The sequence below is a fragment of the Sorex fumeus genome, unplaced genomic scaffold (assembly GCF_029834395.1).
Source record: "Sorex fumeus unplaced genomic scaffold, SorFum_2.1 ptg000034l, whole genome shotgun sequence".
In the NCBI taxonomy this organism is placed as follows: Eukaryota; Metazoa; Chordata; class Mammalia; order Eulipotyphla; family Soricidae; genus Sorex; species Sorex fumeus.
The window spans coordinates 23,077,508-23,102,500 of NW_026606091.1; the positions used below are offsets into that span (position 1 = coordinate 23,077,508).

Consider the following 24,993-nt stretch of genomic DNA (forward strand, 5'->3'; position numbering starts at 1 on the left):
GTACCTGTGGGTATAACCCAAAAGTCAAAAACACCCAAACAGAATTTTGAAACTCTAAGCTAGAAAGATAGTACAGGAGGTAAAACATTTGCCTGGCACACAGTCAACCCTGGTTCAAATTCCCGACACTCCATCTGGTCTCCCAAGCACAACTAGGGGGTCACACTTGGGCACAGAGCCAGGAACAGTCCCTGAGTACCATGGGGTGTGACCCAACATCCCTCTTAGCCTTGCAAAAAAAAAAAAAAGCCACTATCAGCAACTGTCCTTTCTCTTCCTTATCCAAATATGTCTTCTCATTTAATTTATGCCACCCAGACCACAGTTGTCTATTTTCTGCTCATGCACACTTGTGGGAGGACATCGGATCCTTTGGGAGTAAGAGCTGACAACACAGTGTCTACAGCAGCTCGCTCGTCTGCTGGTCTAAAACTGTCAGGTGGAGAAAGGAGATACGGCTGGCAAGCCCCCTCAGCCACCCTTGCTGGCTTCTCGTGATGGGTGTCCACTTGCAGGAGCTCCCATTCATTTCTTTCTTTGAAAATGGACCCCGGAACCTTTCTGTGGTCAACGTATGTTCACTGGCCCATGATCACAGGATGAAAAACTTGTTGGATTAAAGTGGTCTGGGTTGTGAGGGGTAGGGGAGGATGGGGGGGGGGAAGAGAGAGAGAGAGAGAGAGAGAGAGAGAGAGAGAGAGAGAGAGAAGAGGGAAGGAGGGAAAGAGGGAGGGAGGGTGGAGAGGGGGAGAAAGAGAGAGAGAGAGACAGAGAGAGAGAGAAAGTACCTGCCATAAAGGTAGGCTGGGTGGGGGGGGGGGTGATGGGAAGGAAACTGGGGACACTGGTGCTGGCAAATGTACACAAGTGGAGGGATGGGTGTTGGAACACTGTATAACTGTAACCAAATCATGATCAGTTTTGTAAGGGTCAATCTCACAGTGATTCAATTAAAAACAAATCTTAAAAAAAAAATTAAATACCCTAGGTTTTACCAGACACTTACCAGCTCTCGCTTATATTCTCCAATATTTTTTCACAGATGACCCTTAAGTGTGTGTCATGTTTGCAAATGTTCTTTGTGTGTGTGTGTGTTTGGCAAGGGCACTGCAGTGCTTAGAGGGACAGCTCCAAGGATAGAACCTGGGCCTTCCGCATGCAAAGTAGCCTTTGCACACGTACGCAGCCCACTGAGCTCTCTCACGTGTGCGCCTTAGCTTGCAGAGGTTTCTCAGGGCCCCAAGTCCAGGCCTCATTTGGCCAAGGGACTCCGATAGCCTTGAGTTGATGCGCCCCCCCCCCCCCCCCCCCCACCATCCTACCTTGAGTTTCAACTTCCTTGTTACATAGCTGTCCTGCTCTTTCCAGCCTGGTAAGACTCGGCTCCCCAGCCTGGTCCTGCAGTCTCTGCTGCTTTCCTACCCCCATGGCTGTCCTGACCGGGGATTAAAATCTGTTCACTGGCTCTCGTTGTTTCCTTCCTGCCTTTGCTTTTTAGGTCACACCCGGCGGTGCACAGCGGTTGCTCCTGGCTTTGCACTCAGGAGTTACTGCTGGTTGTGCTTGGGGGGCCATATGGGATTCTGGGAATCAAACCCGGTGGGCCCTATGCAAGGCAAACACCCTACTCGCTGTGTTATCACTTCAGCATCCTCCTTCCCGCCTTTGGAGCAAGAGCAGATCTGGACTCGTGCCTGTGGGCTATTCCTCTCTTCTTCCTCTGAGAAGGCTTTAGCTACCTCCATCCAATCATTGTTTTTCTGGGGCTGGTTACCTTTTCCTCTGAAGGTTCTTCCTTGCTCTGAGTGTGGATGGATACACTGTTCCCACTGTTCCCTGTTGGCCAAAGGAAAGACTTGCCAAGCCCCTCAACTGAGCTGGAAACAGTCAGTCATAACCAAGTCACTAGAGTTTGTCTTGAAGTGAAAAAGGCACTGGGCTTTTCAAAAACGAGTACACTTGTCTCTCTATAATAAATTTCAGTGACATGTATATTATTCCTCCTCCTCCTCCTCCTCCTCCTCCTCCTCCTCCTCCTCCAGTGACATGTATATTATTCCTCCTCCTCCTCCTCCTCCTCCTCCTCCTTCTTTTTGGTTTTTGTTTTAGGACCACACCTGACAGTGCTCAGGGGTTATTCCTGGATTCCTGGCTCTGCACTCAGGATTCACTCCTGGAGGTGCTCAGGGGACCACATGGGCTGCTGGGGGTCGATCACTCGAACCTGGGTTGGCTGAGAGCAAGACAAATGCCCTACCCACTATACTGGCTTTTCAGTCCCAAAGTGTGGTACACTTCTAACTGGGTATATTACTGCTCCAAGAAAGTTTTAGTCTAAAGATGTGAATTTAAGTGTTTAGAATCAGCTTGAAATGTCAATGTTAATAGTGCTCTTCAAACAGACTAGCAATTATGTAGTTATTTCAGAAAGAAAAAAATTGCCTTCGACCCAGCCAGAGGGTGATGATAAAGGTGCACATGTCTATACATGTGCACATCTATGAAAAATACATGTGCACAGGCAGACAGACATTTATACCCATACACATACACTGGTGTGCGTGCACGCACGCGCGCGCGCGCGCACACACACACACACACACACACCAGATACTACCATTCTGGCCAGAACCCAGATCTGCCCCTGCAGGTGCCCCGGAGATATACAGTTTGACTGGACAACTTCAGTGCTGCCTAAAAACCCTGATCTCTAACTGGGTATTTAGCTGGTTTTTTGCTTGTTTCTTTGTTTTGTTTTGTTGCTTTTTGGTTCACACTTGGCAATGCACAGGTGTTACTCCTGGCTCTGCACTCAGGAATTACTCCTGGTGGTGCTCGAGGGACCATATGAGATGCTGGGAATCGAACCCAAGATGGCCACATGCACGGCAAACACCCTACCTGCTGTTCTATCACTCCAGTCCACTTTTTAACGGGAAAAATAAAGAAGGGACAGAAATAAACTGGAGTTTATTCTGGGGAGAAGGTGGGTTGTGATTTAAGCCCTCAGTTTTGATGGACAGCAGTTCACCACACAAAGCAGAGACCGGTCACTCTACAGCAACTTTCCTTGCCCGAAGGGGACCGGACACTAAGCAGCAACTGCTCTGAGCATGCAGACAGGTGGGCGGCACTGCCAGAGTCCATCCATAAGAGAAAAGGCTTCCTCTACCTATTCCTCATGTATGTGCATGCTCATAGCAATGCCCCAACCCAACACACACACACACACACACACACACACACACACACACACACACACACCTGGTTGATGACGTAGATGCCATAGTCCAGCTGCTGGCGCTGCAGGATGGGGTGCAGGTAATAGAGCCAGTATTTGAGGTGCTCGTAGCGGTTGCGGAACGGGATGATGATGGCCACCTTGTGAGGCGAGATGCAGTTGCTGGGCCGGTAGCGGCCGCCTACCTGCACGTTGGGGTTCTGCTTCGCCACCAGCTTCAGGTCCACTTTGATGTTAAAATCGATGGGCATGGGGCCAACTAGAATGGGGGAGGAAAGGGAGGTGTCAGCGGCTACTGAGAGTCCAGGGGGACAAAGGGTTCTCGAGAAAGACTCGCACTAGGTACATGTATGAGCCAATGTCCCCAGTAACCCCCCCACAGCCCCCCCCGCCCCCAGCCAGGGATCACCCCCTTCAACATTCCGTTTCTCAATTCCTGGTGCTGCTTGGGGACTCTCTGTGATATCAGGGATGGAACAGGGGTCGGTGAGTGCAAGGCAAGAGGCTTCCCCTGAGATTATCTCTCGGGGTGGGGGGAGCCCAGAACTCCTGAGGTTGAGACCTAGCTCTGCCACCTCCAGACTGTGTCTCCTGGGATGGGCTGCAGACTCCTTTGATCAGAGGACGCCCTGATAAGACGGTCTCCTCTGTATCAGGGGATTCCTCTCATCAGGGACCCTTACATGTCACCAGCTTCCCCAGTGACACGGAAGTCGCCACAAGAGCAAAGGAAGGAAGCAGGGCCGGGAGGGAGAGCTCATCGTAGGGGTGTAGGAAACGTGCTTGTAGAAAATGAGCCATGCGCTGGAAGCCCGTGGAGCAACCCAGGCCCAGGGGTGAGTCTTGGCTGTGCTGCGGGTCTGCCCTTCCTTGATGCTACCAGCACTCCTGTCCTCAGAGGCCCCTCCTGAAACGAGAGCCCAAGGCCTCTTCTCAGGTTGGCCGCACCCTCCCACTCCACTCCCTTCCAGGCTTGTTCTTGACAACCCACCCCACTCCTAGCCACCAGCCCCACTTCCCCGCAGGGACCCTCCTGAAGACTGTCCAGCCTCAGGGGCTATATGGCTGAGAGAAAAAAGGCCACCTCTCTCTCTCTCTCTCTCTCTCTCTCTCTCTCTCTCTCTCTCTCTCTCCCTCCCCTCCCTCTTTCTCTCTCACCCTCTCTCTCTCTTTCTCCCTCCATCCCTCCCCCCTCTCTCCCTCTCTCTGCTTGGTACCCACCATCCTGCAGACTGGCATTTCTCCACTTTTTCCCAGTCTTATTTCCTCCCCGTGGGACCCCACCCTATGGGTTTTGGATGCCTCATCTTGTGCCATGTCCTCCTCCCCCACCCCTGCCCCTGGCCTTTGAGGAAATTTTCACTCATGGCCCCTTAGACATGTGCAAGGGATTACAGGAATCGGAGGGTGACAGCGACCTGACCCCCAGTTGAGAAATGAACCCCGCTCTAACCCATATGGGAAGCCGGAGTTCTCTCTGCCAGGAAAGCCCCTCCCCTACTCTAGCTGCCTGGGTCTGACCCAGAGGCCCATCAGAAACTGCGGAGCCCACCCCGAGCTGGCTTCCTCCTCCTGTTTTCCCCACCATCACCACCGAGCTTAGAGTGCAGACGTCCGGGGAGAAAAGGGGTTGCTCAGGCTCTCTGGGGCCTCCCCTCTCCCCTGTGCCTGCATTTCCTGGGTGCCCCAGGGAGTGGTCTGATGCTCTGAGACAAAATAAGGGGTCCCCTGGGACCAGTTTGCTCCAAACCTATTACTAGAATCTCGAGGTGACGGGTAAAAATACAGGCAGGTGCTCCGGCCCGTCTGCAGGACCCCTGGGAAGCAGTGGGGTCGCACACTCCATCCTCACATCCTGGCAGGGCTTTCCTGAGGAGGCCCTCCCTTCCCACCAGGCCCCGGGGCGCAGGCACCAGACGCCCCAACCCTACACCAATCCCCCTGGGAGGCCCTCTGACGCTCGCTTCTTGTGAAAAACACGCAGAGATCTGGGGCTGCTCTCCCTTCTCAGGGCCCCTCAGCACCTGCCAAGCTCCCAGTCGCACCCCACCTCGGGCTCCGGAGATGCCGCTCACCATAACCCCATTTCCTGGAACCATAAGGGTATCTGCACAGCAACCCAGTAGCCCGTGCACACGTGAAACCACCCCAAAAGACAGGAATTCACACGGGGTGTGCCTGGCCCCCGACTCAGACACTCGCTGGCTAGAAAGCAGCTCTCCTCCGCACTTCCGCTCCAAAGAGTCAGGGGTGTATGTGTGTGTGGGAGGGGGGGGTATATATGTCTCTGTGTATGTACATTTGTGTATATGTGTCTGTGGTGTATGTGTGTATATGTGTTCCTGTGTATGGTGTCTTATGCCTGTACTTATGTGTGGTGTGCTTGCATGTGTGTATGTATATGTGCATATTTGTGTATGTATTTATTACATGTGTGTGGCCGAGCCGGATTCGATTCTTCCACCCCTCTCGGAGAGCCCGGCAAGCTACCGAGAGTATCTCGCCCGCACGGCAAAGCCTGGCAAGCTACCCGTGACGTATTCGATACGACAAATACAGTAACAAGTCTCTGATAGCACAGCGGGTAGGGTATTTGCCTTGCACGCAGCTGACCCAGGTTCGATTCCCAGCATCCTATATGGTCCCCTGAGCACCGCCAGGGGTAATTCCTGAGCACAGAGCCAGGAGTAACCCCTGTGCGTCGCTGGGTGTGACCCAAAAAGCCAAAAAAAAAACCCAAAAAACGAAAATGGAAACGTTATTGGGCCCGCTCGAGCAAATCAATGAACAATGGGAGGACAGTTGTGTGTGTGTGTGTGTGTGTGTGTGTGTGTGTGTGTGTGTGCACGCCTGTGTTTGGTGTATGTATATGTGGATGATGAGTTGGTATGTGTTTGCATGTGTGTACTTGTGCATATAAACTTATGCAAGTATGTGTGGTGTATGTGTGTGTGTGTGTATGTGTAGTGTGTTTGTAAGTGTGGGTGTATGTGTGTGTATCTCAGGGGAGTTTCTTAGGTTGGGGCTCAGCTCTGCCACACAGACCCAGGGCAAATGAGTTTCCCCCAGTACTGACCTCCCCCATGGAAACTCAGGAAGTTAATGCCCCTAAGATATCCTTACTTAGCCCCCTCATAGAATCTCCCCCACCCTCCGATGTCGGCCCCTCAGTCCTGAACAGGCAACCTTCCCTCATGTCCCCCAGACACAGACACGGTCCCTGTTTACAACCAGGAGGTGACCCAGAGTCTCTCCTACTTCTCACACTCTCCGAGTGCGGAATGTGGCCCCAAGCTCTGGCCAACCTTCCCGGAACCTGCTGTGTGCCCACACACGTGCCAGGATGGGGGCCCAGGCTAGAGAGGAGATGGTGGGATGGAGAAGACTGGACAAGACAGGTATTGCCTTCTCAGCGCTCTCTGCTGAGCTGACATCTCTGTCAGGTGACAGAGTGATACCCTAGTGACACCCCAGCCCTCACCCCAGCCCATGTCACGGCTGCCCCTCCAAAAGCTCCATGAGAAGCTTTTTTGCTTTTTCCATTTTCAGGCCACCCCCGGCGGTGCTCAGGTGCTCTTCCTGGCACTGAACTCAGGGGACCACGTATGGTGCCAGGGAAGAAGGCGGGACTGACCACATGCCTTACCCCTGGACGGAGTCTTTCGCCCTCTGTGCTGAATCCACTCCCCATGCTCTAAGGCGCCTTTCTGTGGCCCTCCTCTGTGCAGAGAGGGCCCTGAACCCCACCCCCTCCAATCCGGGGCTCTGATTCCATAATCTTCCAAATCCCTTTTTATCTTTGAATTTTATCTGGAGCAGCCTGATAAGGGGGTTGAAGGTCTATAATTACAATATTCCAAAACCACACCCTCCCAGAAAGCGCAGTTCTAGCCACCAGTTCTTGGGTTCTTGGTTCCGTTGCCTTTGGCTGCATCCTCGCAGTTTCTTTAATTCCAGAGAGAGAGAGAGAGAGAGAGAGAGAGAGAGAGATCATTCTCTCCCTCCCTCCCTCTTCCCTCCCTCCCTCCCTCCCTCCCTCTCCTTTATGACTTTATTCAGCATTACCTCCAATACCATCCATGGAGTGGCAAAACTGCATCATTTCGTCTTAGCCTCCAGCTGTGTACATATATTTGGGGGCACCTGAGTTATTCTCAGACCTTGGCTATTTTGAATAGTGCTGCAATGAACATAGGAGTACAAATGTCTTCTCTGAAGAAGAGTTTCTGGGCTCCTGGGGTAGATGCCATGAAGTGGAATGGCTGGGTCAACAGGGAATTCACGTTTAGGCTTTTGTGGTATGTCCAGATTGTTTTCCACTGAGGATGAACAAACTGACATTCCTACTAGCAGTGGAGGAGGGTTCCTTTTTCCTATACCCACAAGTTTGGCGATTCTCTTTCTTTTCTTTTTCTCTTTCTCTCTCTCTCTCTCTCTCTCTCTCTCTCTCTCTCTCTCCTCTCACGCACACACACACACACACACACACACACACACACACACACACAGAGCCAATCCCAACCTTCATTGCACAGTGCTGGGCAGATACCTGCAGCTCCTGCCAAATTGTCCTCTTGGGTCAGGCGCCAGGCAGTAGGCCTGAGTGCTCCGCCTCTCTGGCCGGGCTTGGGGGAATGTCTGCCTGGTGCTGTTCCCTGAGAAACCTGAGCTCTGATTCCAGGGGGGCACTGAAGGGCTCTGCCTGGAACCACCCTGGCCTGGGGACGGCAGCCCGGTGGTTGGTCCTCAGGCCCAGCCAAGACTCCCCAGCAGGGTGGCGCATGGCGTGTGCTACCACTGGCCTGGGGCCCCGCTGCGCTGGCTTGTGTGTTTTCTTGGCTCCGGGTTACGTAAGCAGATGAGCAGATGTGTGCCTCTCCTTGGCTGCCCCAGCTCAAGCCCCGCCACGTGGGCCTCTCGGCTGGGAGTCAGGGTCACGGCCTTGCGTGTAAGTCGCTCAATAACTTCAATGTGTGAGCGCCACAAGACAAATTCCACTGCTACCCTCACACGCCTGGCAAACCCAAACACACACACACACACACACACACACACACACACACACACACACTCGCTCCTCTCTCCAAAGTCCTGGAACCCTCAGCCTGTCCAGCCCAAAACCCTCGCCTGCAAGCCAGCGACAGCCCAGCTCAGCCCCCCTGCCTCAGCAGAACAGGCTAGGCCATCTGGGCCATCTAGTCACTGTATTCCCCCGACTGGCCAGGGGTTTCAAGACCCCCAGCCGGCCTTAGAGCTGGGTGGAGAGTAACACAATTTCTCATGTCCGGGACACTGTAGGGGATTCTCATAAAGCTGAATGTAATTGAGGGGATCACAGACATGATTCAGACTTGATCCTGACCCAGTGGTAGGGTATCTGGGGCACTTTGTGGTGAGTGCTATAACTTTGCATAAATTGCATAAAGGCGAACACTAACCATGTCACCTAAATTTTTAACAATAGGGGCTGGAGCACATTTGCCTTGCATGTGGCCGACCCTGGTTTGACTCCCAGCATTCCATATGGTCCCCTGAGCACCGCCAGGAGTAATTCCTGAATGCAGAGCCAGAAGGAACCCCTGTGCATTGCCGGGTGTGACCGAAAAAGAAAAATAGAAAAAAAAATTTTTTTTAACAGCAAAAGAAGTCTTTTAGACTATGGCCGGAGCCATAGTACAAGTGGGTGGGGAACTTGCTTGCCATGCATGCGGCCCACCTGGGTACCATCCCAGACACCTCGTATGGTCCTCCAAGTAGTCAAATAAATAAATGAAATAAAAATAGGCTAAACATAATCAGTACATCCAAATGCCCTTCCAAGATAAAGTGCACCTTACGCTTTTAATATTAAAATGTCATTTCTCAGGGCCAGAGTGATAGCACAACAGATAGCGCACTTGCTTTGCATGTAGTTGACCTGAGTTCAATTCCCAGCAAACAAACAAAATAATATAATAAAATGTCACTTCTTTGAGGGCTGGAGCAATAGCACAGCGGGTAGGGTGTTTGCCTTACATGCAGCCGACCTGGGTTCAATTCCTCTGCCCCTCTCGGAGAGCCCGGCAAGCTACTGAGAGTATCTAGCCCTCATAGAAAAGCCTGGCAAGCTCCCCATCACATATTCGATGTGCCAAAAACAGTAACAACAAGTCTCACAAATTGTTGTGAGACGTTACTGGTGCCCGCTCGAGCAAATCGATGAACAATAGGAGAACAGTGCTACAGTGCTACACTTCTTTGATAATCATGGCAGATTTTGATATTGGATTGGTTTTTCAAACTGGTGGGTAGAGAGGGCTCTGCCCAGTAGTGCTATCAGGTAGCGATAAGTTCTGGTGGGCCTCAGAATGGTCCTTGGGGTGGCCCTTGCCAGGCAAATGCCTTAACCCCTGTACTATTGCCCTGACCCCAGACAGGGCTTCTTATTTCTGGTCCAAGGGACCACGAGAGGTTATCACAAATCTGTGGAACCCTGCCAACAGTCCTGTTCCTGAGCTTGGGGATTTGGCACTGCCTGGTTTTTGGAAAATCAGCAAAGAAAAATAGTCTACCTAAGTGAGCTTTTTGAAGTAGAGGGAACTGAAGTAGGGGAGTTAGCTTGGAAGGTTATGTATTAGCAGGTTGAGGGTGGTCAAAGAAGACACTCTGTCCCCCAACTGCTAGGCCCACAGAGCTCTAGTTACTGCCTGGTGCCACTATCTCTAAACTTCACTGGTTAAGTTTGGGCTGTGCCAGGGATTCAATCCAGAGCCTCACGCATGCAGGGCATATGAGCCAGACCTGTGTGCCATCTACTGAGCCCACAGATCAAGATTTTATGCAGTAAGAAATGAAAGTTATCAGCAGCGGAAGTGGCAGTATAGGGGTTAGGCACTTGCCTGGCATATAGCCAACCCCAGTTCGACCTCCAACACAACATATGGTTCCTTGGGCACTGCCAGGATTAAGTCCCGAGCACAGAGCCAGGAGAAAGTCTTGGGCACTGCTGGGTGTGAGAAAGAAGGTGAGGAAGGAGGAAAGCAAGAAAGAAAAAAGAAGGAAAGAAAGGAAGAAAGGATGAAAGGAAGGAGGGAGGGAGAAAGAGAAAAAAATAAAAATAAAAATAAAAAATGAGTGAAAGAGAAAGATAAAAGAAAAGAAAGAAAAAAACAGAAACAAAGGAAGAAAGAAAGAAAAAGAAAGAGAAAATAAAAGAAAAGAAAAAGGAAGGAAAGAGAGGAGGGAGGAAAGGAGGGAAGGAAAGAGGGAGGGAGGGAGGAAGGGAGGGAGGGAGGGGGGAGGGGAGCAAGCCAGTCAGTCCCATTCTTTGCCTCATAGGGCCTATCTCAAACCTCTTCCATCATCCAGAAAAAAACAGCTCTCTCAAGTTCTCCAAGGACTTATCACCATGTCAACAGGCACTGGCCTTGGTTCAAACAACACCTCCCCCAGGAAGCCTTCTTGGAGTACTCCACGGCAGTTCCCTCTCCCTGCCACTCTGCACAGCACTCTCAGCATCACAGTCACTCTTGCTTAGCACAACATACGCCAGCTGGTGCTGGGCAAGTCGCATGGGGGCTGGTTCATGAAAGGCTTCAGATGTGGGTATGGAACAGGAAACAACAGCAACTACGACGCTGAGGTGACATGGGGACACAGGAAGGGGAACCACTCCGGGGTCCAGGGAGAGAGAGACGGAGAGTTTGGAGCGTGCTGTTGCCTACACAGCCGTGTCTCCCACCAGCAGCTCAGACACAGAGTCGCCGCCAAGTAGAGCTGAGGGGACAGCACTCAGCTCTTTCTCTGACTTCCCCGCCACCCACCGACAGAGCTCTACAGAGGCGATTCCAAGCTCTGGGGCAGGGGGATGATTCGAGTGGGGTGGGGAGCACAGCCTTCACAGGTGGGAGGCCTTCACTTCCATCTTCCCAAACACCAACACACACACACACACACACACACACACACACACACACACACCCTGCACCCCCAAGGCAACCCTCTGGCCTCTGTGCATGAGGCTTGAGCGCTAAGCCATCAAGCTCGCACCGGAGGGCTGAGCATCCTTGGAAAGGTGTGGCCCTGGCTGCCCCCACTCTTCTGAGTATGGCCCTGACTGAGTGGCTGAGGCTCCAGAGTGTGCCCTGCAGCTGCAAGGCATGAGCCCCACCCTCATGCTCACCCACGGCGTGTCCTGGATGCCCGGCGGTCTGGGGTGCTCAGAACTGCTAGGGCATGTCTCATCTCCAGTGCACGGCCCAGGGTGGACAATGCTATCCCACCACTCCTATGTACAGCTCGGGATGGCTTGGAGTCCCCCTCCCCCGCCCTGCTCAGCATACGTGTGCCAACCCCCGCCCCAACCCTACCTGTGGTCACTGAGGTCAAAGTGTGCCCCTCCACGTGAGCACCACACCTAGTGTGCATGTACCACAACTGCGAGTGTGCAGCCCTGGCCAAGGTGGCCCTGGTGGCAACAGGGGAGGAGACCAAGGAGAACACAGAAAAGCCATAAGAACATTGATGAAGGGGCTTCTGGGAGGGGCTTCTTAAGCCTCCTGCTTAATTATTATTTCTCATTGCATTTCAAAATCTTACACTGGGGTTCACAAATATTTTTAGCCTTTTCTAATTGATTCTATTGCTTCTATTGCAAACCTACAATAATAATCATTAAACTTTTCTTTACAAAAAAAAAATCTTACACTGGGGGATTGAAGTGACAGCACAGCGCTTGCCTTGCACATGGCTGATCCAGGTTCAACCTCCCGCGTCCCTTAGTTTCCCGAGAACTGTCACTGTCACTGTCCTCCCATTGTTCATCGATTTGCTCGAGCGGGCCCAGTAACGTCTCCATTGGAGACTTTGTTGTTACTGTGTTTGGCATATCGAATACATCACGGGTAGCTTGCCAGACTCTGCCGTGCGGGCGAGATACTCTCGGTAGCTTGTCAGGCTGAGTAGAGTCAGGAGTAACCCCTGAGCATCACCATTGTGGCCCAAAAATAAACAGAAAAAAGAACAAAAAAACAAAATAAATAAAATCTTAACACAACCTTCACAGAAATAATTTCTTTCTTAAGCCAAATGTGACTGGTACTACTTTTTTTATATATATAACTTCAGGGATTTTTTAAAAAAATAGAAAAGTCTAACAATTAATCTTTTTAAACTATAACTTACTAACAAGAAACAGGGCCCCTCCCTCATCTATTTCCCAATACGGAAGTATCTTCCAAAATAAAGATTTCAAACATTGGTCTAGGAAACAGGGATAATCTCTTCCTCATGCTGACTTGATGTGTCCCAAGCTCCGTGCAATCTCAGAACACGCCTGCAATATCCATGGCGACTTCTGCCAACTCACCATCCCAGCCTTCACCACACCGGGGAGAGAAACGCTTTCTGTCAACAGGAAGTCAAACACATTTGTGGTCTCGGAAGGCTGCCTTTGAGTGAATCGAGAAAAACAAAGCATTTGCTCACAAAATTAAGAAGCCTGCCAGAGGAGGTTGGGGAGTGGGGGACGGGTGGGGGTGGAGGGGAACGGGAACAGCCCCCATGGCATGGGAGTGGGAGGGGGTTGTTCCTCCATCCTCCTCTGTGCTCAGGGCAGCCTCACACGGTTTTTCACACAATGATGACATGGAGACTGAACTCAGCACTCACTGGTCTCAGTATAAATGGCTGTTGCTAGAGAGTCCATGAACGGTGCTCGGGGTGCATGTGGTCCTGAGGACCAGGCCCAGGGTTCTGTCCAGGACATGTACTCTGCCAGGAACTATGCTTGCCGAGCTCTGCTAACCTCCTGAAATCTCCATCCAACCACTGAACGAAGGCTACCGCTCTCACCGGCTACTGCCACTACTTTCAAATTTATGTTTACATTTACTTTGAAGGCAGAGGTTCTGGGTATTCATACCCAGAATCATCTGGAAAAGCCTGTAAAATGGCACATTCCTGAGTCCCACTCCCCCGAGTTTCTGGTTTGAATAGCTTGTGGCTAGGGCCCAGCACTCCCACCTGCTCACAGTGTTCTGCGTAACTTTTTTGGGAGGGGGAATTAGACCACACCCAACTGTGCTTGGGGCTTACTCTTGACTCTGCACTCAAAAATCACTCCTGGTGGTGCTCAGGGGACCATATGGGGTAATGGAGATTGAACCCAGGTCGGCCACAAGCAAGGCAAGCATCCTCTCCGCTGTCCTCTCTTCAGTCCCGACTCTAAGTTTAATGCAGGTCCCTGGTCTGGCTCACTCATGAACCACCATCTCCCCTCACCCCACGAAGCACCTGAAGAATGAGGTACCACAGAGCCAGGGAGAGGGCTCAGAGAACCAGAGGCCCCTGCTTTGCATGCAGGAGCCCTGGGTTCAATCTTCAGCCCTGCTAGTCCCCCAAGCACAGAGTGTGCCCCCTTCAACAAAGAGTGAGGTACTAAGAAATGCACTGTGCCCTGAGAATCTACTCCTACATGGTGCCCCAGACAAGGCAAGACAGGAAGCAGTCCTCATTTCTGAGGGTCACAGCTGATTTGAGGAAGGGGATCTTTCTTGGCATCACTGACCTGGACATTCTCAAGGGTGTTTCTCTAGAGCTCCTGGGTGGGAGGTGTCTGTGGAGGCAGGAGAAAGCCCCAGAAAACAAACCTTTCAGAGGCCCCAAACTAGAAGTTGGCTTGACTGTACACTTTTCTCTCTGGGATGACCCCAGGGGGTGGTTTCCACCAGAGAAGCGAGGCCCTGAGGTCACTGGTGAGTGCGAGCAGGTCACAGGCTATTAACCCAGTAAACAGCCCTGTCCTCCGGGGAGAATGGCCCCAGAGGGAATTTCTGCTGCGTCCAGTCCTGGCTCAGAGACCGACTTCCTCCTCCCCCCCCCCCCCCCCCCCCACCTGCCGCCTTTCTCACCCTGGGTTTCTCATCCTCACTCCTCACCCCAGCCTGCTGGAATCAAGTCAGTTCCCACTTACCAAAACCTAGCGGTAAAGGGTGGTGGAGTCCAGCCTGACCCTGAAAACACTCTGCCAGCCCCAGGAAGGCCTCACCCCATCTTTTTCTCCTCCTACAACAAAGATTCTTCTAGGAAGCATGATTTGAGCTCCTTAGAAAGGATTGGAGGAGCAAAGTGTGAGGATGGAAGACCAAGCCCCCCACCCCAACCCGGCTGAGGGGGTGTCCCGCCACCCCCCACCAGAGCTCTCAGACAGGAGCAAGAATCCCTGGGGAGGGGGGCTGTGGTGGGGGTGGGGAGGGGGCAGCAGCCTCTCTGAAGCACTCAGTTCCAGATGCAGGGTGAGAAGACTTGGCTCTGCTTTTTCTCGGGCCACCGAGATGTTCAGATGTAGAAACTCGACAAAAGGGCAAACAGAAACCCAATGCAACTTCCCAGGGAAGGAGACCAGGCGGGAAGAGGCCACAAAACCAGGATCCAATGCCCACACAGGCAAGTGTCCTCACTGCAGCGTATCCCCCGCAGTGACAGCGCCGAGCAGCAGGTGCGCAGCAGGCTCCCCGGGGTTTGTAGGCAGAACAGATGCTGAGAGCCTGACTGAAGGCTGGTGATGCTGAGAGGTAAAGTCACTCGTTTCCTGGCTGCTGAGAGGCCTCCTTTACAGGGACACTGGGGCTACTCCTGGTGACACTTGGCCTAGTGGTGCTAGAGGATCACCAGGAGGTATCCAGTTGGTGCGCACGCGCACACACACACGCGCACAGATGCATGCGGGTGGGTCCACAATCAGCATGCAAAAGCTGTTGTTCACAGCAGTGTTTGTGAGGATTCTTAGGGGAGGAACCTTAAACACACAGGAAAGTGCCTGGAGCTTAGTTCTATGTTTCAAAAATACTCTACTAGATACTCCGGGTTGCAGAGACAGTACATGGTGAAGGACATGGTAAAACACAGTAAATCCAGGTTTGATCCTTGGCACCACACAGGGTCCCTCAAGCCCCACCAGGAGTGATCCCTGAGTGCACTGCCAGGAGGAAGCCCTAAGCACCACCAGGTGTGTGCCAAAAACAAAACACACATGAAAAAAACAGAGAAGCAGGGCTCACAGGAGAGGTGACTGATTCCAGGGAATGCATCAGAGGGGATGGGAGCACGGTGCTGCAGTTTAAGGAAGGCCTTAAAGAATGATGAGGGCTGGAGCAATAGCATAGTGGGTAGGGCATTTGCCTTGCACGCAGCCGACCTAGGTTCGATTCCCAGAATCCCATATGGTCCCCCAAGCACCACCAGGAGTAATTCCTGAGTGCAGAGCCAGGAGTAACACCTGAGCATTACTGGGTGTGACCCAAAAAGCAAAAAAAAAAAAAAAAAAAAGAATGACGAACTGGCAACAAGAGCCCCAAAGAACTGAAGCATGTGCCTTGCATGAGGAGGTCTGGGTTTGAGTCCCCAGCATTACATGGACCTCCCCCAAACTCCCCAACAAGTACCAATAGCAGTGATTTATGAGTACAACGCCAGGAATAGTCCCCGCCTCCCCCCGCTCCACCCTATCCCCAGTACTACCGGATGTAGTCCCCCAAACAAAGACAAAACAAAAAACAATGGCGGGTTATGTCCTTGGGGTCCCAGAGAGCCAACCAACAGGAGATATCCCTGACAGGACCTGCAACAGTGTGAGCACCAAGTCAGGTGAGGAACGGTAAGGAGAGAGCTGGAGAAACAGGACTGCCAAGTCTGAAGGGATTGTCTGCATTAACTTGGGCAAAGGGAGAGTTCTTCCTAACTGGGAAACGCCAGTTAACAACCACTCAGGATGGAATGAGATCACCAACCACCCTAAGGATATACTCAGGCAAGACTAACGCATGGATGCTTTAACCTAGTGACAACACCCCGGAGATGACCACACCTCAGCAAGTCAACAGCAAGTGTGTGAACACCACAACTAAAAGGCGGAAACCCCAACCACTACTCAGCCAAGGGTGCCAGTCCTGGACCAATGAATAGACCTAACGGGTGTCCCCCACCCCCACCTTCCTTGTGACCATCTCAACAATGAGGAAGGAGCAGGGGAGGAGAGTGTGGGGAGGGAAAGGGAAGAATGAGCGGGAACGGGGTAGGAGGGCAAGAAAGAGGAAGGGGAAAGGAGCAAGAAGGAAGAGACAGAAGGTGGCGCAGGGAGTGTCTTTTCAAGAACTGGCACGGGAGGGCAGGCGGCACCCTGAGCCTCCCACTAGACCAGGCCCCCCTAAGGCAGGTCCTGTTGTACTGTCGGGAAGAATTCGTCAGCCCCACAGCCTGACATCACCCAACATTACAGCACAGCTCAATTTCCGGCCCTGACTCCGGCTCTGCGATTACATACACTGCAACTTCCCCTGTGCAGCCTTTGGTTGGAATTCAGGCCGCTTCACAACAGTTCTAACCCAGTAAAAGAGCAATTCAGCTCTTCCAAAAAAAAAAAAAGTTTTAACGAGAATCAGTGACCCCTCTGATCAGCTTTAGGGCCCTGGAGCAGCAATGCTGGTGCCAAGAGACCTCTGCTTTTATCAAGAAGCAGGACCTTGGCTATCATCTTGCCTGCTGCCGTGCGCGCCCTCTGGGCTGCCAGCCAGCTCTGCATTCCTGGCATTGTCTCTCTAATATCAGGATCCTTTCCACTCAGCCAGCTCCAATTTCCTCCTTGAAGGAGTGGGCCTAATAAAGTGCTGTTTTCGGAACGTAAATGAGATAACACACATATGCACTTACCACAGTGCTTGGCATGAACAGATACCACTTTGCCTCCTCCCCTGGCTGACCAGGACTTCAAAGCCAATTGATTACTCACAAGTCTATAACCACAAGTGGGCAAAACTGTGCGCTTCTACTCATGTCCACCTGCATCCATGATAAACAAGGAAGAAGACGCTGCTGCCCCAAGGATCCTCAGGATATGAGCACTGCCTGCAGCACGTGGAAGATAAATAGCATTTCTAGTGCTCCTTCCAGGTCAGAATGAGCACTCACTAGAACATTCAAGAGCTTACATGGAGGGGCTGGAGAGATAGCACAGCGGGTAGGGCATTTGCCTTGCACGCGGCCAACCCGGGTTCGATTCCCAGCATCCCATATGGTCCCCTGAGCACTGCCAGGAGTAACTCCTGAGTACAGAGCCAGGAGTAACCCCTGTACATCACCAGGTGTGACCCCCCCCCCCCCCGAAAAAAAAAAAGAGCTTACATGGAGGATTCATTTCAGAATCTCGGGATGGTGAAGGTCTTCCTTGGCACAAAAACAATCAACAGTCGTCAAGTAAGAGACAGTTAAACACATAAAAAATTAAAACCATCAAGCAGGTCAGAGTGATAAAGTATAGCAGGCAAGGTATTTACTGGGCACACAGCCAACCAGATTTGATCTCCAGCACCCCAGAGGGTCCCCTAAGCCCATACGGAGTGAGTGTAGAGACAAGAGTAACCCCTGAGCATTGCTCAGTGCGGCCCAAAACCAAAATTACAAATGAACAACAACAACAACAAAAAAAAACCTACAAAACTTTGAGGCCACAAAAAAGCACAGCATTTGAGACATATGCCTAGTAAGTGGGTGCCAGACCTGGGTTCAATCCAGCACCATGCGGCCTTCTGAGCATCACCAGGCGCAGCCCTGGAGGGGTGACTCAGGGAATTCCCCTCACTGTAGGGCTCCCACATTAAACAACCTGTCCGGTTGACCAGAATCACCAGAAGTGGCCACTGGGCCCCTTAAGCACTTCCCCCAACCCCCAAATTGAAAACTTTTGGAGCCAGGGATTTGATTCAAAAGTCAAACATGGAACTGGAGTGATAGCACAAGAGGGTAGGGCGTTTGCCTTGCACATGGCCAACCCGGGTTTGATTCCCAGCATCCCCTGAGCACCGGCAGGAGTAATTCCTGAGTGCAGAGCCAGAAGTAACCCCTGTGCACTGCCAGGTGTGACCCAAAAAGCAAAAAAAAAAAGTCAAACATATGCCTCAAGTGTGAAACCCTGGGTTCAACCTTTTTTGGGGGGGGCAGGGGATTACTCCTGGTTCTGTGCTTATGGATTACTCAGGGAGCACCTGATGGTACAGGGGACCATATTCACTGCTAAAGATTCAACTGGGTTCGGCAACCTCAACCTCTGTGAATTCTCTCTCCAGCCCTGAGTTCAAGCTCTGACAAAGCAAAGAAACACACACACACTTTTGGGGGGAGAGTGAGCACACCTGGTGGCTCTGCACTCAGGGATCACTCCTGGCTGAGCTTGGAGGACCATACAGAGTGCCAGGGAATTGAACTCAGATCTGCTGCATGCAAAGAAAGCATCCTACCCACTGTACAATGGTTTCAGCTTCCCTCTCCCTCCAAGCACTTCTATATGAGCAAAGCTATCAGAGATAAAGTTAAAAAGATCAGTGAAAAGGGAATCTTATTAGCAAATAACACAAAAGTGGGGGGAATGGTCTCTCAGCACCACAGCAGAGCTCCAGCTGGTCAGCTGGTCAAGGGTAACTGAGAGGAGCTTCCTGAATGCCACCTGAAGACACCTCCCCACAAAAACACAAGAGAAAGGGGTGAAGGGGTGATACCCACAAATATCCTACACACTTCTTTTTAACTGATAGAAAAAAATAGGTCAAACTATAGGTGAATTCACAGATAAAAATGGTCCACAAATGCCTCATTTGTACAATTATATGGAATTCGAGAAATAAATTTTCAAGATACTGTATCTGACTATCTGTATCTGACAATGGACAAAGAATTTATTTACATGTTACATTTATATCAATAAGCTCCAGAGCTGATGTGGATCTGGGAAACAGCACTTCTTATACTCTGTGGATGAGAAGCTATTGGATGGTGATTTGGGTACTGTCCACAGCCACAAAAGGTAAAATGAAAGTATATGATCTTGCAGTGAAATTCCTATCAAAATATCACTGCCTTTTTTTTTTCAAGGAACGAAGACAAACAACTCTTAAATGTACAAGGAACCCAAAGACTCCCAACTAGGTTAATTCTGAGAGAAAAGAAGAAAAAATGAAAGTATCATGCTCCATGGCTTCAAACTGTTTTATGAAGCAACAGTAATTCAAACAGAATGGTACTGAAAGAAAACGTGCACAGACCAATGGACTAGAAAATCAAGAAATATAAATTCATACCTGGACACAATAAAGGGGTGTAGGTAGAGACAGATGTACACACACATATAGAGAGATAATAAACATATATGGACATCAAACCATCGAGAAAGGAAGCTGACCACACAATGGAGAACAAAAAGCCTCCCATCCAATGGTGCTGGAAGGATGGGGAGCAGTATGGGAAAAACTATATGAAGTAGACTATTATGTATCATCACACACAAAAACTAACAACCCCCAAAATTTTGTTTAAAGTTGGGAGCTGGACACCATCTTTACAGCACACAGCCGCAGAGAAGAAAGGCCGAACGGAGGGGCTCCACAGCTCCCGGAGAAGACACCGGGTCCCAAAAAGAGCCGAGATCACCGGGAAGTCCCAGATGGGGTAGGTGCCGCATCCCGCCTCCCCCAGATGGAACCCCGGTGACCAGAAGCCTCTACAAGCACAGCTCGAGTATGCGGGAACTAGGACTTTTCCTCCAAACCGCGCGGCCGCGTTTATACAAAGTGATCAATGGAAAGTAAATCATTTCAACGTTTCTCCTTGAAAATCAGGCTTAACTCTTATACAAACCACAACACCCAATAGGAGAGAGAGAACAAAAGGGAATGCCCTGCCACAGAGACAGGGTGGGGTGCGGAGGGTGGGGGGTGGGAGGGATACTGGGATTCGCGGTGGTGGGAAATGGTCGCTGGTGGAGGGATGGGTATTCAAAATAAATAAATAGTTAATTAAAAAAAAAAAAGTTGGGAGCTGGAGAGATAGTACCTCGGGTAGGGTGCTTGCTTTGCATACAGTTGAACTAGGTTTGATCCCCGGCACCAGAGCATCACCAGGAGTGATCCCTGAGTGCAGAGCCAGGAATAAGCCCTGAACACTGCTGGGGATGGCCTAAAAGCAAACAAATGAACAAAAGCAAAAAATATAAATATAAAGTTGCATATTAGCCTGAAACCATAAAACATGGACAAAGGGCTAAGGAAGTGACTCAGTGGTCAAACACTTGCTCCTGGAACTCGCTCTTGGAGCGCCAAGCCAGCACCTATTACCACTAAAACAAACAAAAAACCACAAGCAAACAATATAGAGATGGGGAGGTAGGGAGAGGCAGATAATAACACTCCAGGACATCAATTCCAGAGACATACCTGGAAACTCAATTCCGATAGCCAGGAAACAATGGAAAAATAAGTAAGTGGGAGGATCCAGGGATGCTCAGAGGCCAAAAACACTTGCCTTGCCAACACAAGGCCCGGGGTTTGACCCCCCCCCAGGCCTACCCACATGCCCCAAGGGCCATCCCATCAGCTCTGCTGTTTCAGACCCACAGAGCCACAGCAGTGTGTGACCTGACCCCGGAGCACAGCAGATGTGGGCAAGCATCACAGCTAAGCACTCAAGAACAAGGGGACGCGTGAACACCCAGTGACACCCTCACCAAGCCCAGATATACCCCCAGCCATCACAACAAAAGACAATGACATCATGGAGGGGAAGGGAAGGGTGGGGGAGGGGCGGGGAAACAAGCCAACGGTACTGTATCAAATTCAAATGTTTTCACACAGTGAAAGAAGGTACCTAAAATCAAAAAAGACAACCTAGCAATTCATTTATTTTTTTTTTCTTTACACATTACACACCTGACAAGGAGCATATACCCAAAACACACAAAGGACTCACACAACTCATGCACAAAACAAGCCACCTCCTGCCCCGAAGGGAACCTGCAAAAAGACCTGAATAGACACTTCTCTAAAACAGACACTGGCGGTCCACGGGGAACAGGAAAGATGCTTCCCCCATTGCTTATTATTAGGGAAATGCAAACCCAAACCACAAGAGGCTATCACCTAACACCTGTGAGAACGACCTATTCAAAAATAGACTGGAAATACGTGTTTGAAAGGATGTGATGTAAAAGGAACTCTAGGTACCCAGCTGGTGTAGGCATAAAGTGCAGCAGTGTCTGGTCTGTAGAAAATGGCCCAGAGACGCCTCAAAAAGAAATAAAAATGCAAATGCCCTATGATCCAGCAATGCCGCTCCTAAGCTTTCATCCAAAGGCAAGAAAACACTTGGGTGAAAGGATGTGGGTTATGTGCACCCCTGTGTTCGCTGCAGCACTGCTCACAAAGCGTCAAAGCACGGACTCAATATAAACAGCCATCAACAGATGAGTGGCTGAGAACAAGGGTCTAGGTAGGCAACGTATGGCCAGCCTGCCCCTGGAAACAATGAAACTGCCTTCTGTGATGAAAATGAATGGGTACTGACGTGATTAGTGGAATAAAGATCATCATCAGAAGCTTCATTCAGGTGGAAAATGAACTGTTACAGCAAATATGCTGACACATGTAAAACGACAACAACGAAATGAACTCCCATAGGCAGTGAAAATGATATTAGAACAAGAGAGGAGTGGAGGGGGAGGGGTACGAGGGTCATGGCAGGGGTTCCTGAAGTTTTGGTGGTGGCAGTGTACGTAGACATCTGATTTTTTTATGTATCTAGACATCTGATCTTGTGACTGTCAAAAAACACTGTCCTCCCGTTGTTCATTGATTTGCTCGAGCGGGCCCAGTAACGTCTTCATTTTGAGACTTGTTGTTACTGTGTTTGGCATATTGAATACGTCACGGGGAGCTTGCCAGGCCCTGCCGTGCGGGCGAGATACTCTCGGTAGCTTGCCAGGCTTTACAAGAGGGGCAGAGGAATCGAACGCGGGTCGGCCATGTTGGCTGCGTGCAAGGCAAACACCCTACCGCTGCTGTGCTATCTCTGCTGATCTTGTGAACCAATAATTAATCAACAATGCTAAAATGATTAAGAAGATAAGGGACTGGAGAGGGTGCAGGGGGAAAGATACATGCCTGGTGTGCAGCTGACCCCTTTAGGTCCCCCGCAGCTCGTGGCATCCTGAGTACTGCCAGGTGACCCTGGAGGCTCCCGGGCACTGGTAGGTGTCAAGTCAATCTAATTTCTCCCCTTAAGAAACTGCAGACAGACAGGCAGACTAAGCCTCGAGCAAACAAGGGAAGACAATTTAAAAGATCAGAGCAGAAGTGCATGAAATAGAGAACAGAAAAACAGGAGAGAAAATCGATGCACCAAAGTTAGTTCTTTGAAAGCATTAACAGAGGAACATACTTTGGTCTCAGCTGACCAAGAGAGTGAGAGAGAGAGAGAGAGAGAGAGAGAGAGAGAGAGAGAGCTCTCAAATAATCAAAATCAGGGACAAAAGTCAGTGCTTGGGAGAGCCCAAGGCAAGGAAATGAAAAGGTTTCCACAGGGGGCCTATGACTGTCACCAACAGTGAGATGAGAGTTTCCCAAAGTGGGCAATATTGTGTCCTCACGCCGGAAACCCAAGCACTATAACAGTAGGGGGGAGGGGGAAAGAAGAGAGGAGAGGAAGTAGCTTCAGGTGCAATTCCCAGGGGCCAGTTTTCTATCTGCCCCCTCTTAGCCCTCTTGAAGAAGGTCAGTTTCCAGGGAGCGCTGAGTGATTTGTTTCCCCCAACCCAAAAGGAGTCAGTGAGGCCGTTTGGTAACCTCTGTGACTGAAAACCCTATCCGAGGACAAACTCCTCGGAAGACACAAATACACCAAGCCGACTCAGGAATAAACAGAAGCTCTAGACAGACTCTCATCAACTGACACCAAAAAGCCTTTGACCAGACATATGAATTCATCAGAAAAACGTGCCATTGTAGGCATAGAACAGAATGTAGGTGGAGTGGGGGACAGTGAGGTCCCACGCTAACACGCTAATGCCCAGTGAAAGACTGAACGTGCTTCCTCTGAGATCAGGCGCAAGAAAATGATGTCCCCCATAATTTCAGCTGAGCCCTGTACTGGGCGGACATTCTAACCTGGGCAACTGGGCCGAAGCAGGAGAGCTAGCTGCTAGGGGAGCTCACGAAAGGCAAGGCTAGGGACCGCCTTTCTCATCTGCAGCGCTCAACCCCTGATGCATAAACCCCAGCAGGTGTGGGAAAGGTTTTTGCGGTTGTTGATGAGGCTTTAGGTGTAGATCCAAAAGTGCTCTCACTGATAGGGTTTTCACATGGACTTCTGACTGTGTGATTGCTGGAAGGGTCAGGTGGAGGAGAACTTGTGCAGTAAGCCTCGGTCCTGGCTCGGGGCCCATGAACGGGCACCGCAAGGCCCTGCAGCTGGCCCGAGGATGGACAGCAGTTATGCTTGCTGGAAAGCCATGTGGAGTAGCCACATCAGAACTCCCAGGAGGACTGGTCAGTGGTTGGAGGCTTGCCACAAGCATGTGGGGGGCAAAGGGCAGTTAGGATAGAGAAAGGGCCAACAGGACAATAAGGGTTAGAAATGAGCACTCTGGAAAGAACTGAGTGTTCAAAGTAGGTAAAGGGACATAAATGATAACCTTTCAGTATCTGCACTGCAAACTATAATGCCAGAGAAAGAGGATGGAGGGGAAGAGAGGGTGATATGGGGGGGGGGGGGAGAGAGAGAAAGAGAGAGAGAGAGAGAGAGAGAGAGAGAGAGAGAAAGTGCCTGCCATAGAGGCAAAGGAGAGGGGATGGAGGAGGTGGGGGACATCTGGGGACATTGGTGGTGGGAAATGTACACTGGTGAAGGGACAGGTGTGGGAACATTACATGACTGAAACCCAATCATGAACAACTCTGTAACTGTGTATCTCACTGTGATTCTATATTTAAAAAAAGGAAAATGAAAAAAAAATAAATAAATAAACCTCCCAACAGGAAGGGAGTCCAGAGGGCCAGGGCAGCTGAGCCAGCCCTTCCTCTCCATCCACTGTCGGGTACAGCAGAGGGGAAGAGCAGGCTGCTTATGTACTCTTAATGCATCATTATTATTATTATTTTTTCCCCTTTTTGGGTCACACCCGGCGATGCACAGGGGTTACTCCTGGCTCTGCACTCAGGAGTTACCAGGGATTACCCAGACCACTCTGGCCTCTAGGACTGAAGCTGGCATTCAAGGCCACACCTGGTGGTGTCGTTCAGGGGGAATGATCAGCATTTTAGATTTAAGATTCTGGGATGGGATGCTGGGAATCGAACCCAGGTCAGCCACGTGCAAGGTAAACACCCTACTCGCTGTGCTCTCTCTCCAGTCCCATCATTATTATTTTTGATCTATCAGTCATGTACAGTAGTACAGAAGTTCAGAGGATTAGCATACCTCTAACATGCGGATAGTACTACTGGCTGCCTCTCATGGAGGCCAAGAGAGATGGGGTGACGGCTCTCACATTACTCGGTAGGTTGGCACAAAGCGGGGCCGCAGGGCTGGGCACCCTGCTCCCCACACCAGCCGGCTGGCACACAGTCACCCACAGGACTGAACCTCAACTGTCCTGACACTATGAATGGCCACAGGCTACTGGGAAACCCTGACTGATGCTACTGAGGCCCGGCAGTGTTCAGGGGTTGTTCCTGGCTCTGTACTCAGGAGTAACCCTGGGGATGCTTGGGGGACCATATTCAACGCAGGGAATTCGGGATTCAAACCAGAGTTGGGCTGGAGTGATAGCGCAGCGGTAGGGCGTTTGCCTTGTCAAGGCTAACCCGGGTTTGATTCTCAGCATCCCATATGGTCCCCCTGAGCATCGCCAGGAGTAATTCCTGAGTGCAGAGCCAGGAGTAACCCCCGAGCATCGC

At 50.9% G+C, this 24,993-nt stretch overlaps 1 protein-coding gene across 1 annotated transcript in view; it reads right to left on the minus strand.

Moving 5' to 3' along the window:
* The window catches only part of B4GALT1 (beta-1,4-galactosyltransferase 1), a 67,223-nt gene that overhangs the window by 26,165 nt on the left and 16,065 nt on the right, over positions 1 to 24,993 (minus strand). The window contains exon 2 of the mRNA XM_056117174.1: positions 3,265 to 3,500. Coding sequence (XP_055973149.1) covers positions 3,265 to 3,500 — 236 coding nt within the window. The remainder of the gene's footprint in view (positions 1 to 3,264; positions 3,501 to 24,993) is intronic.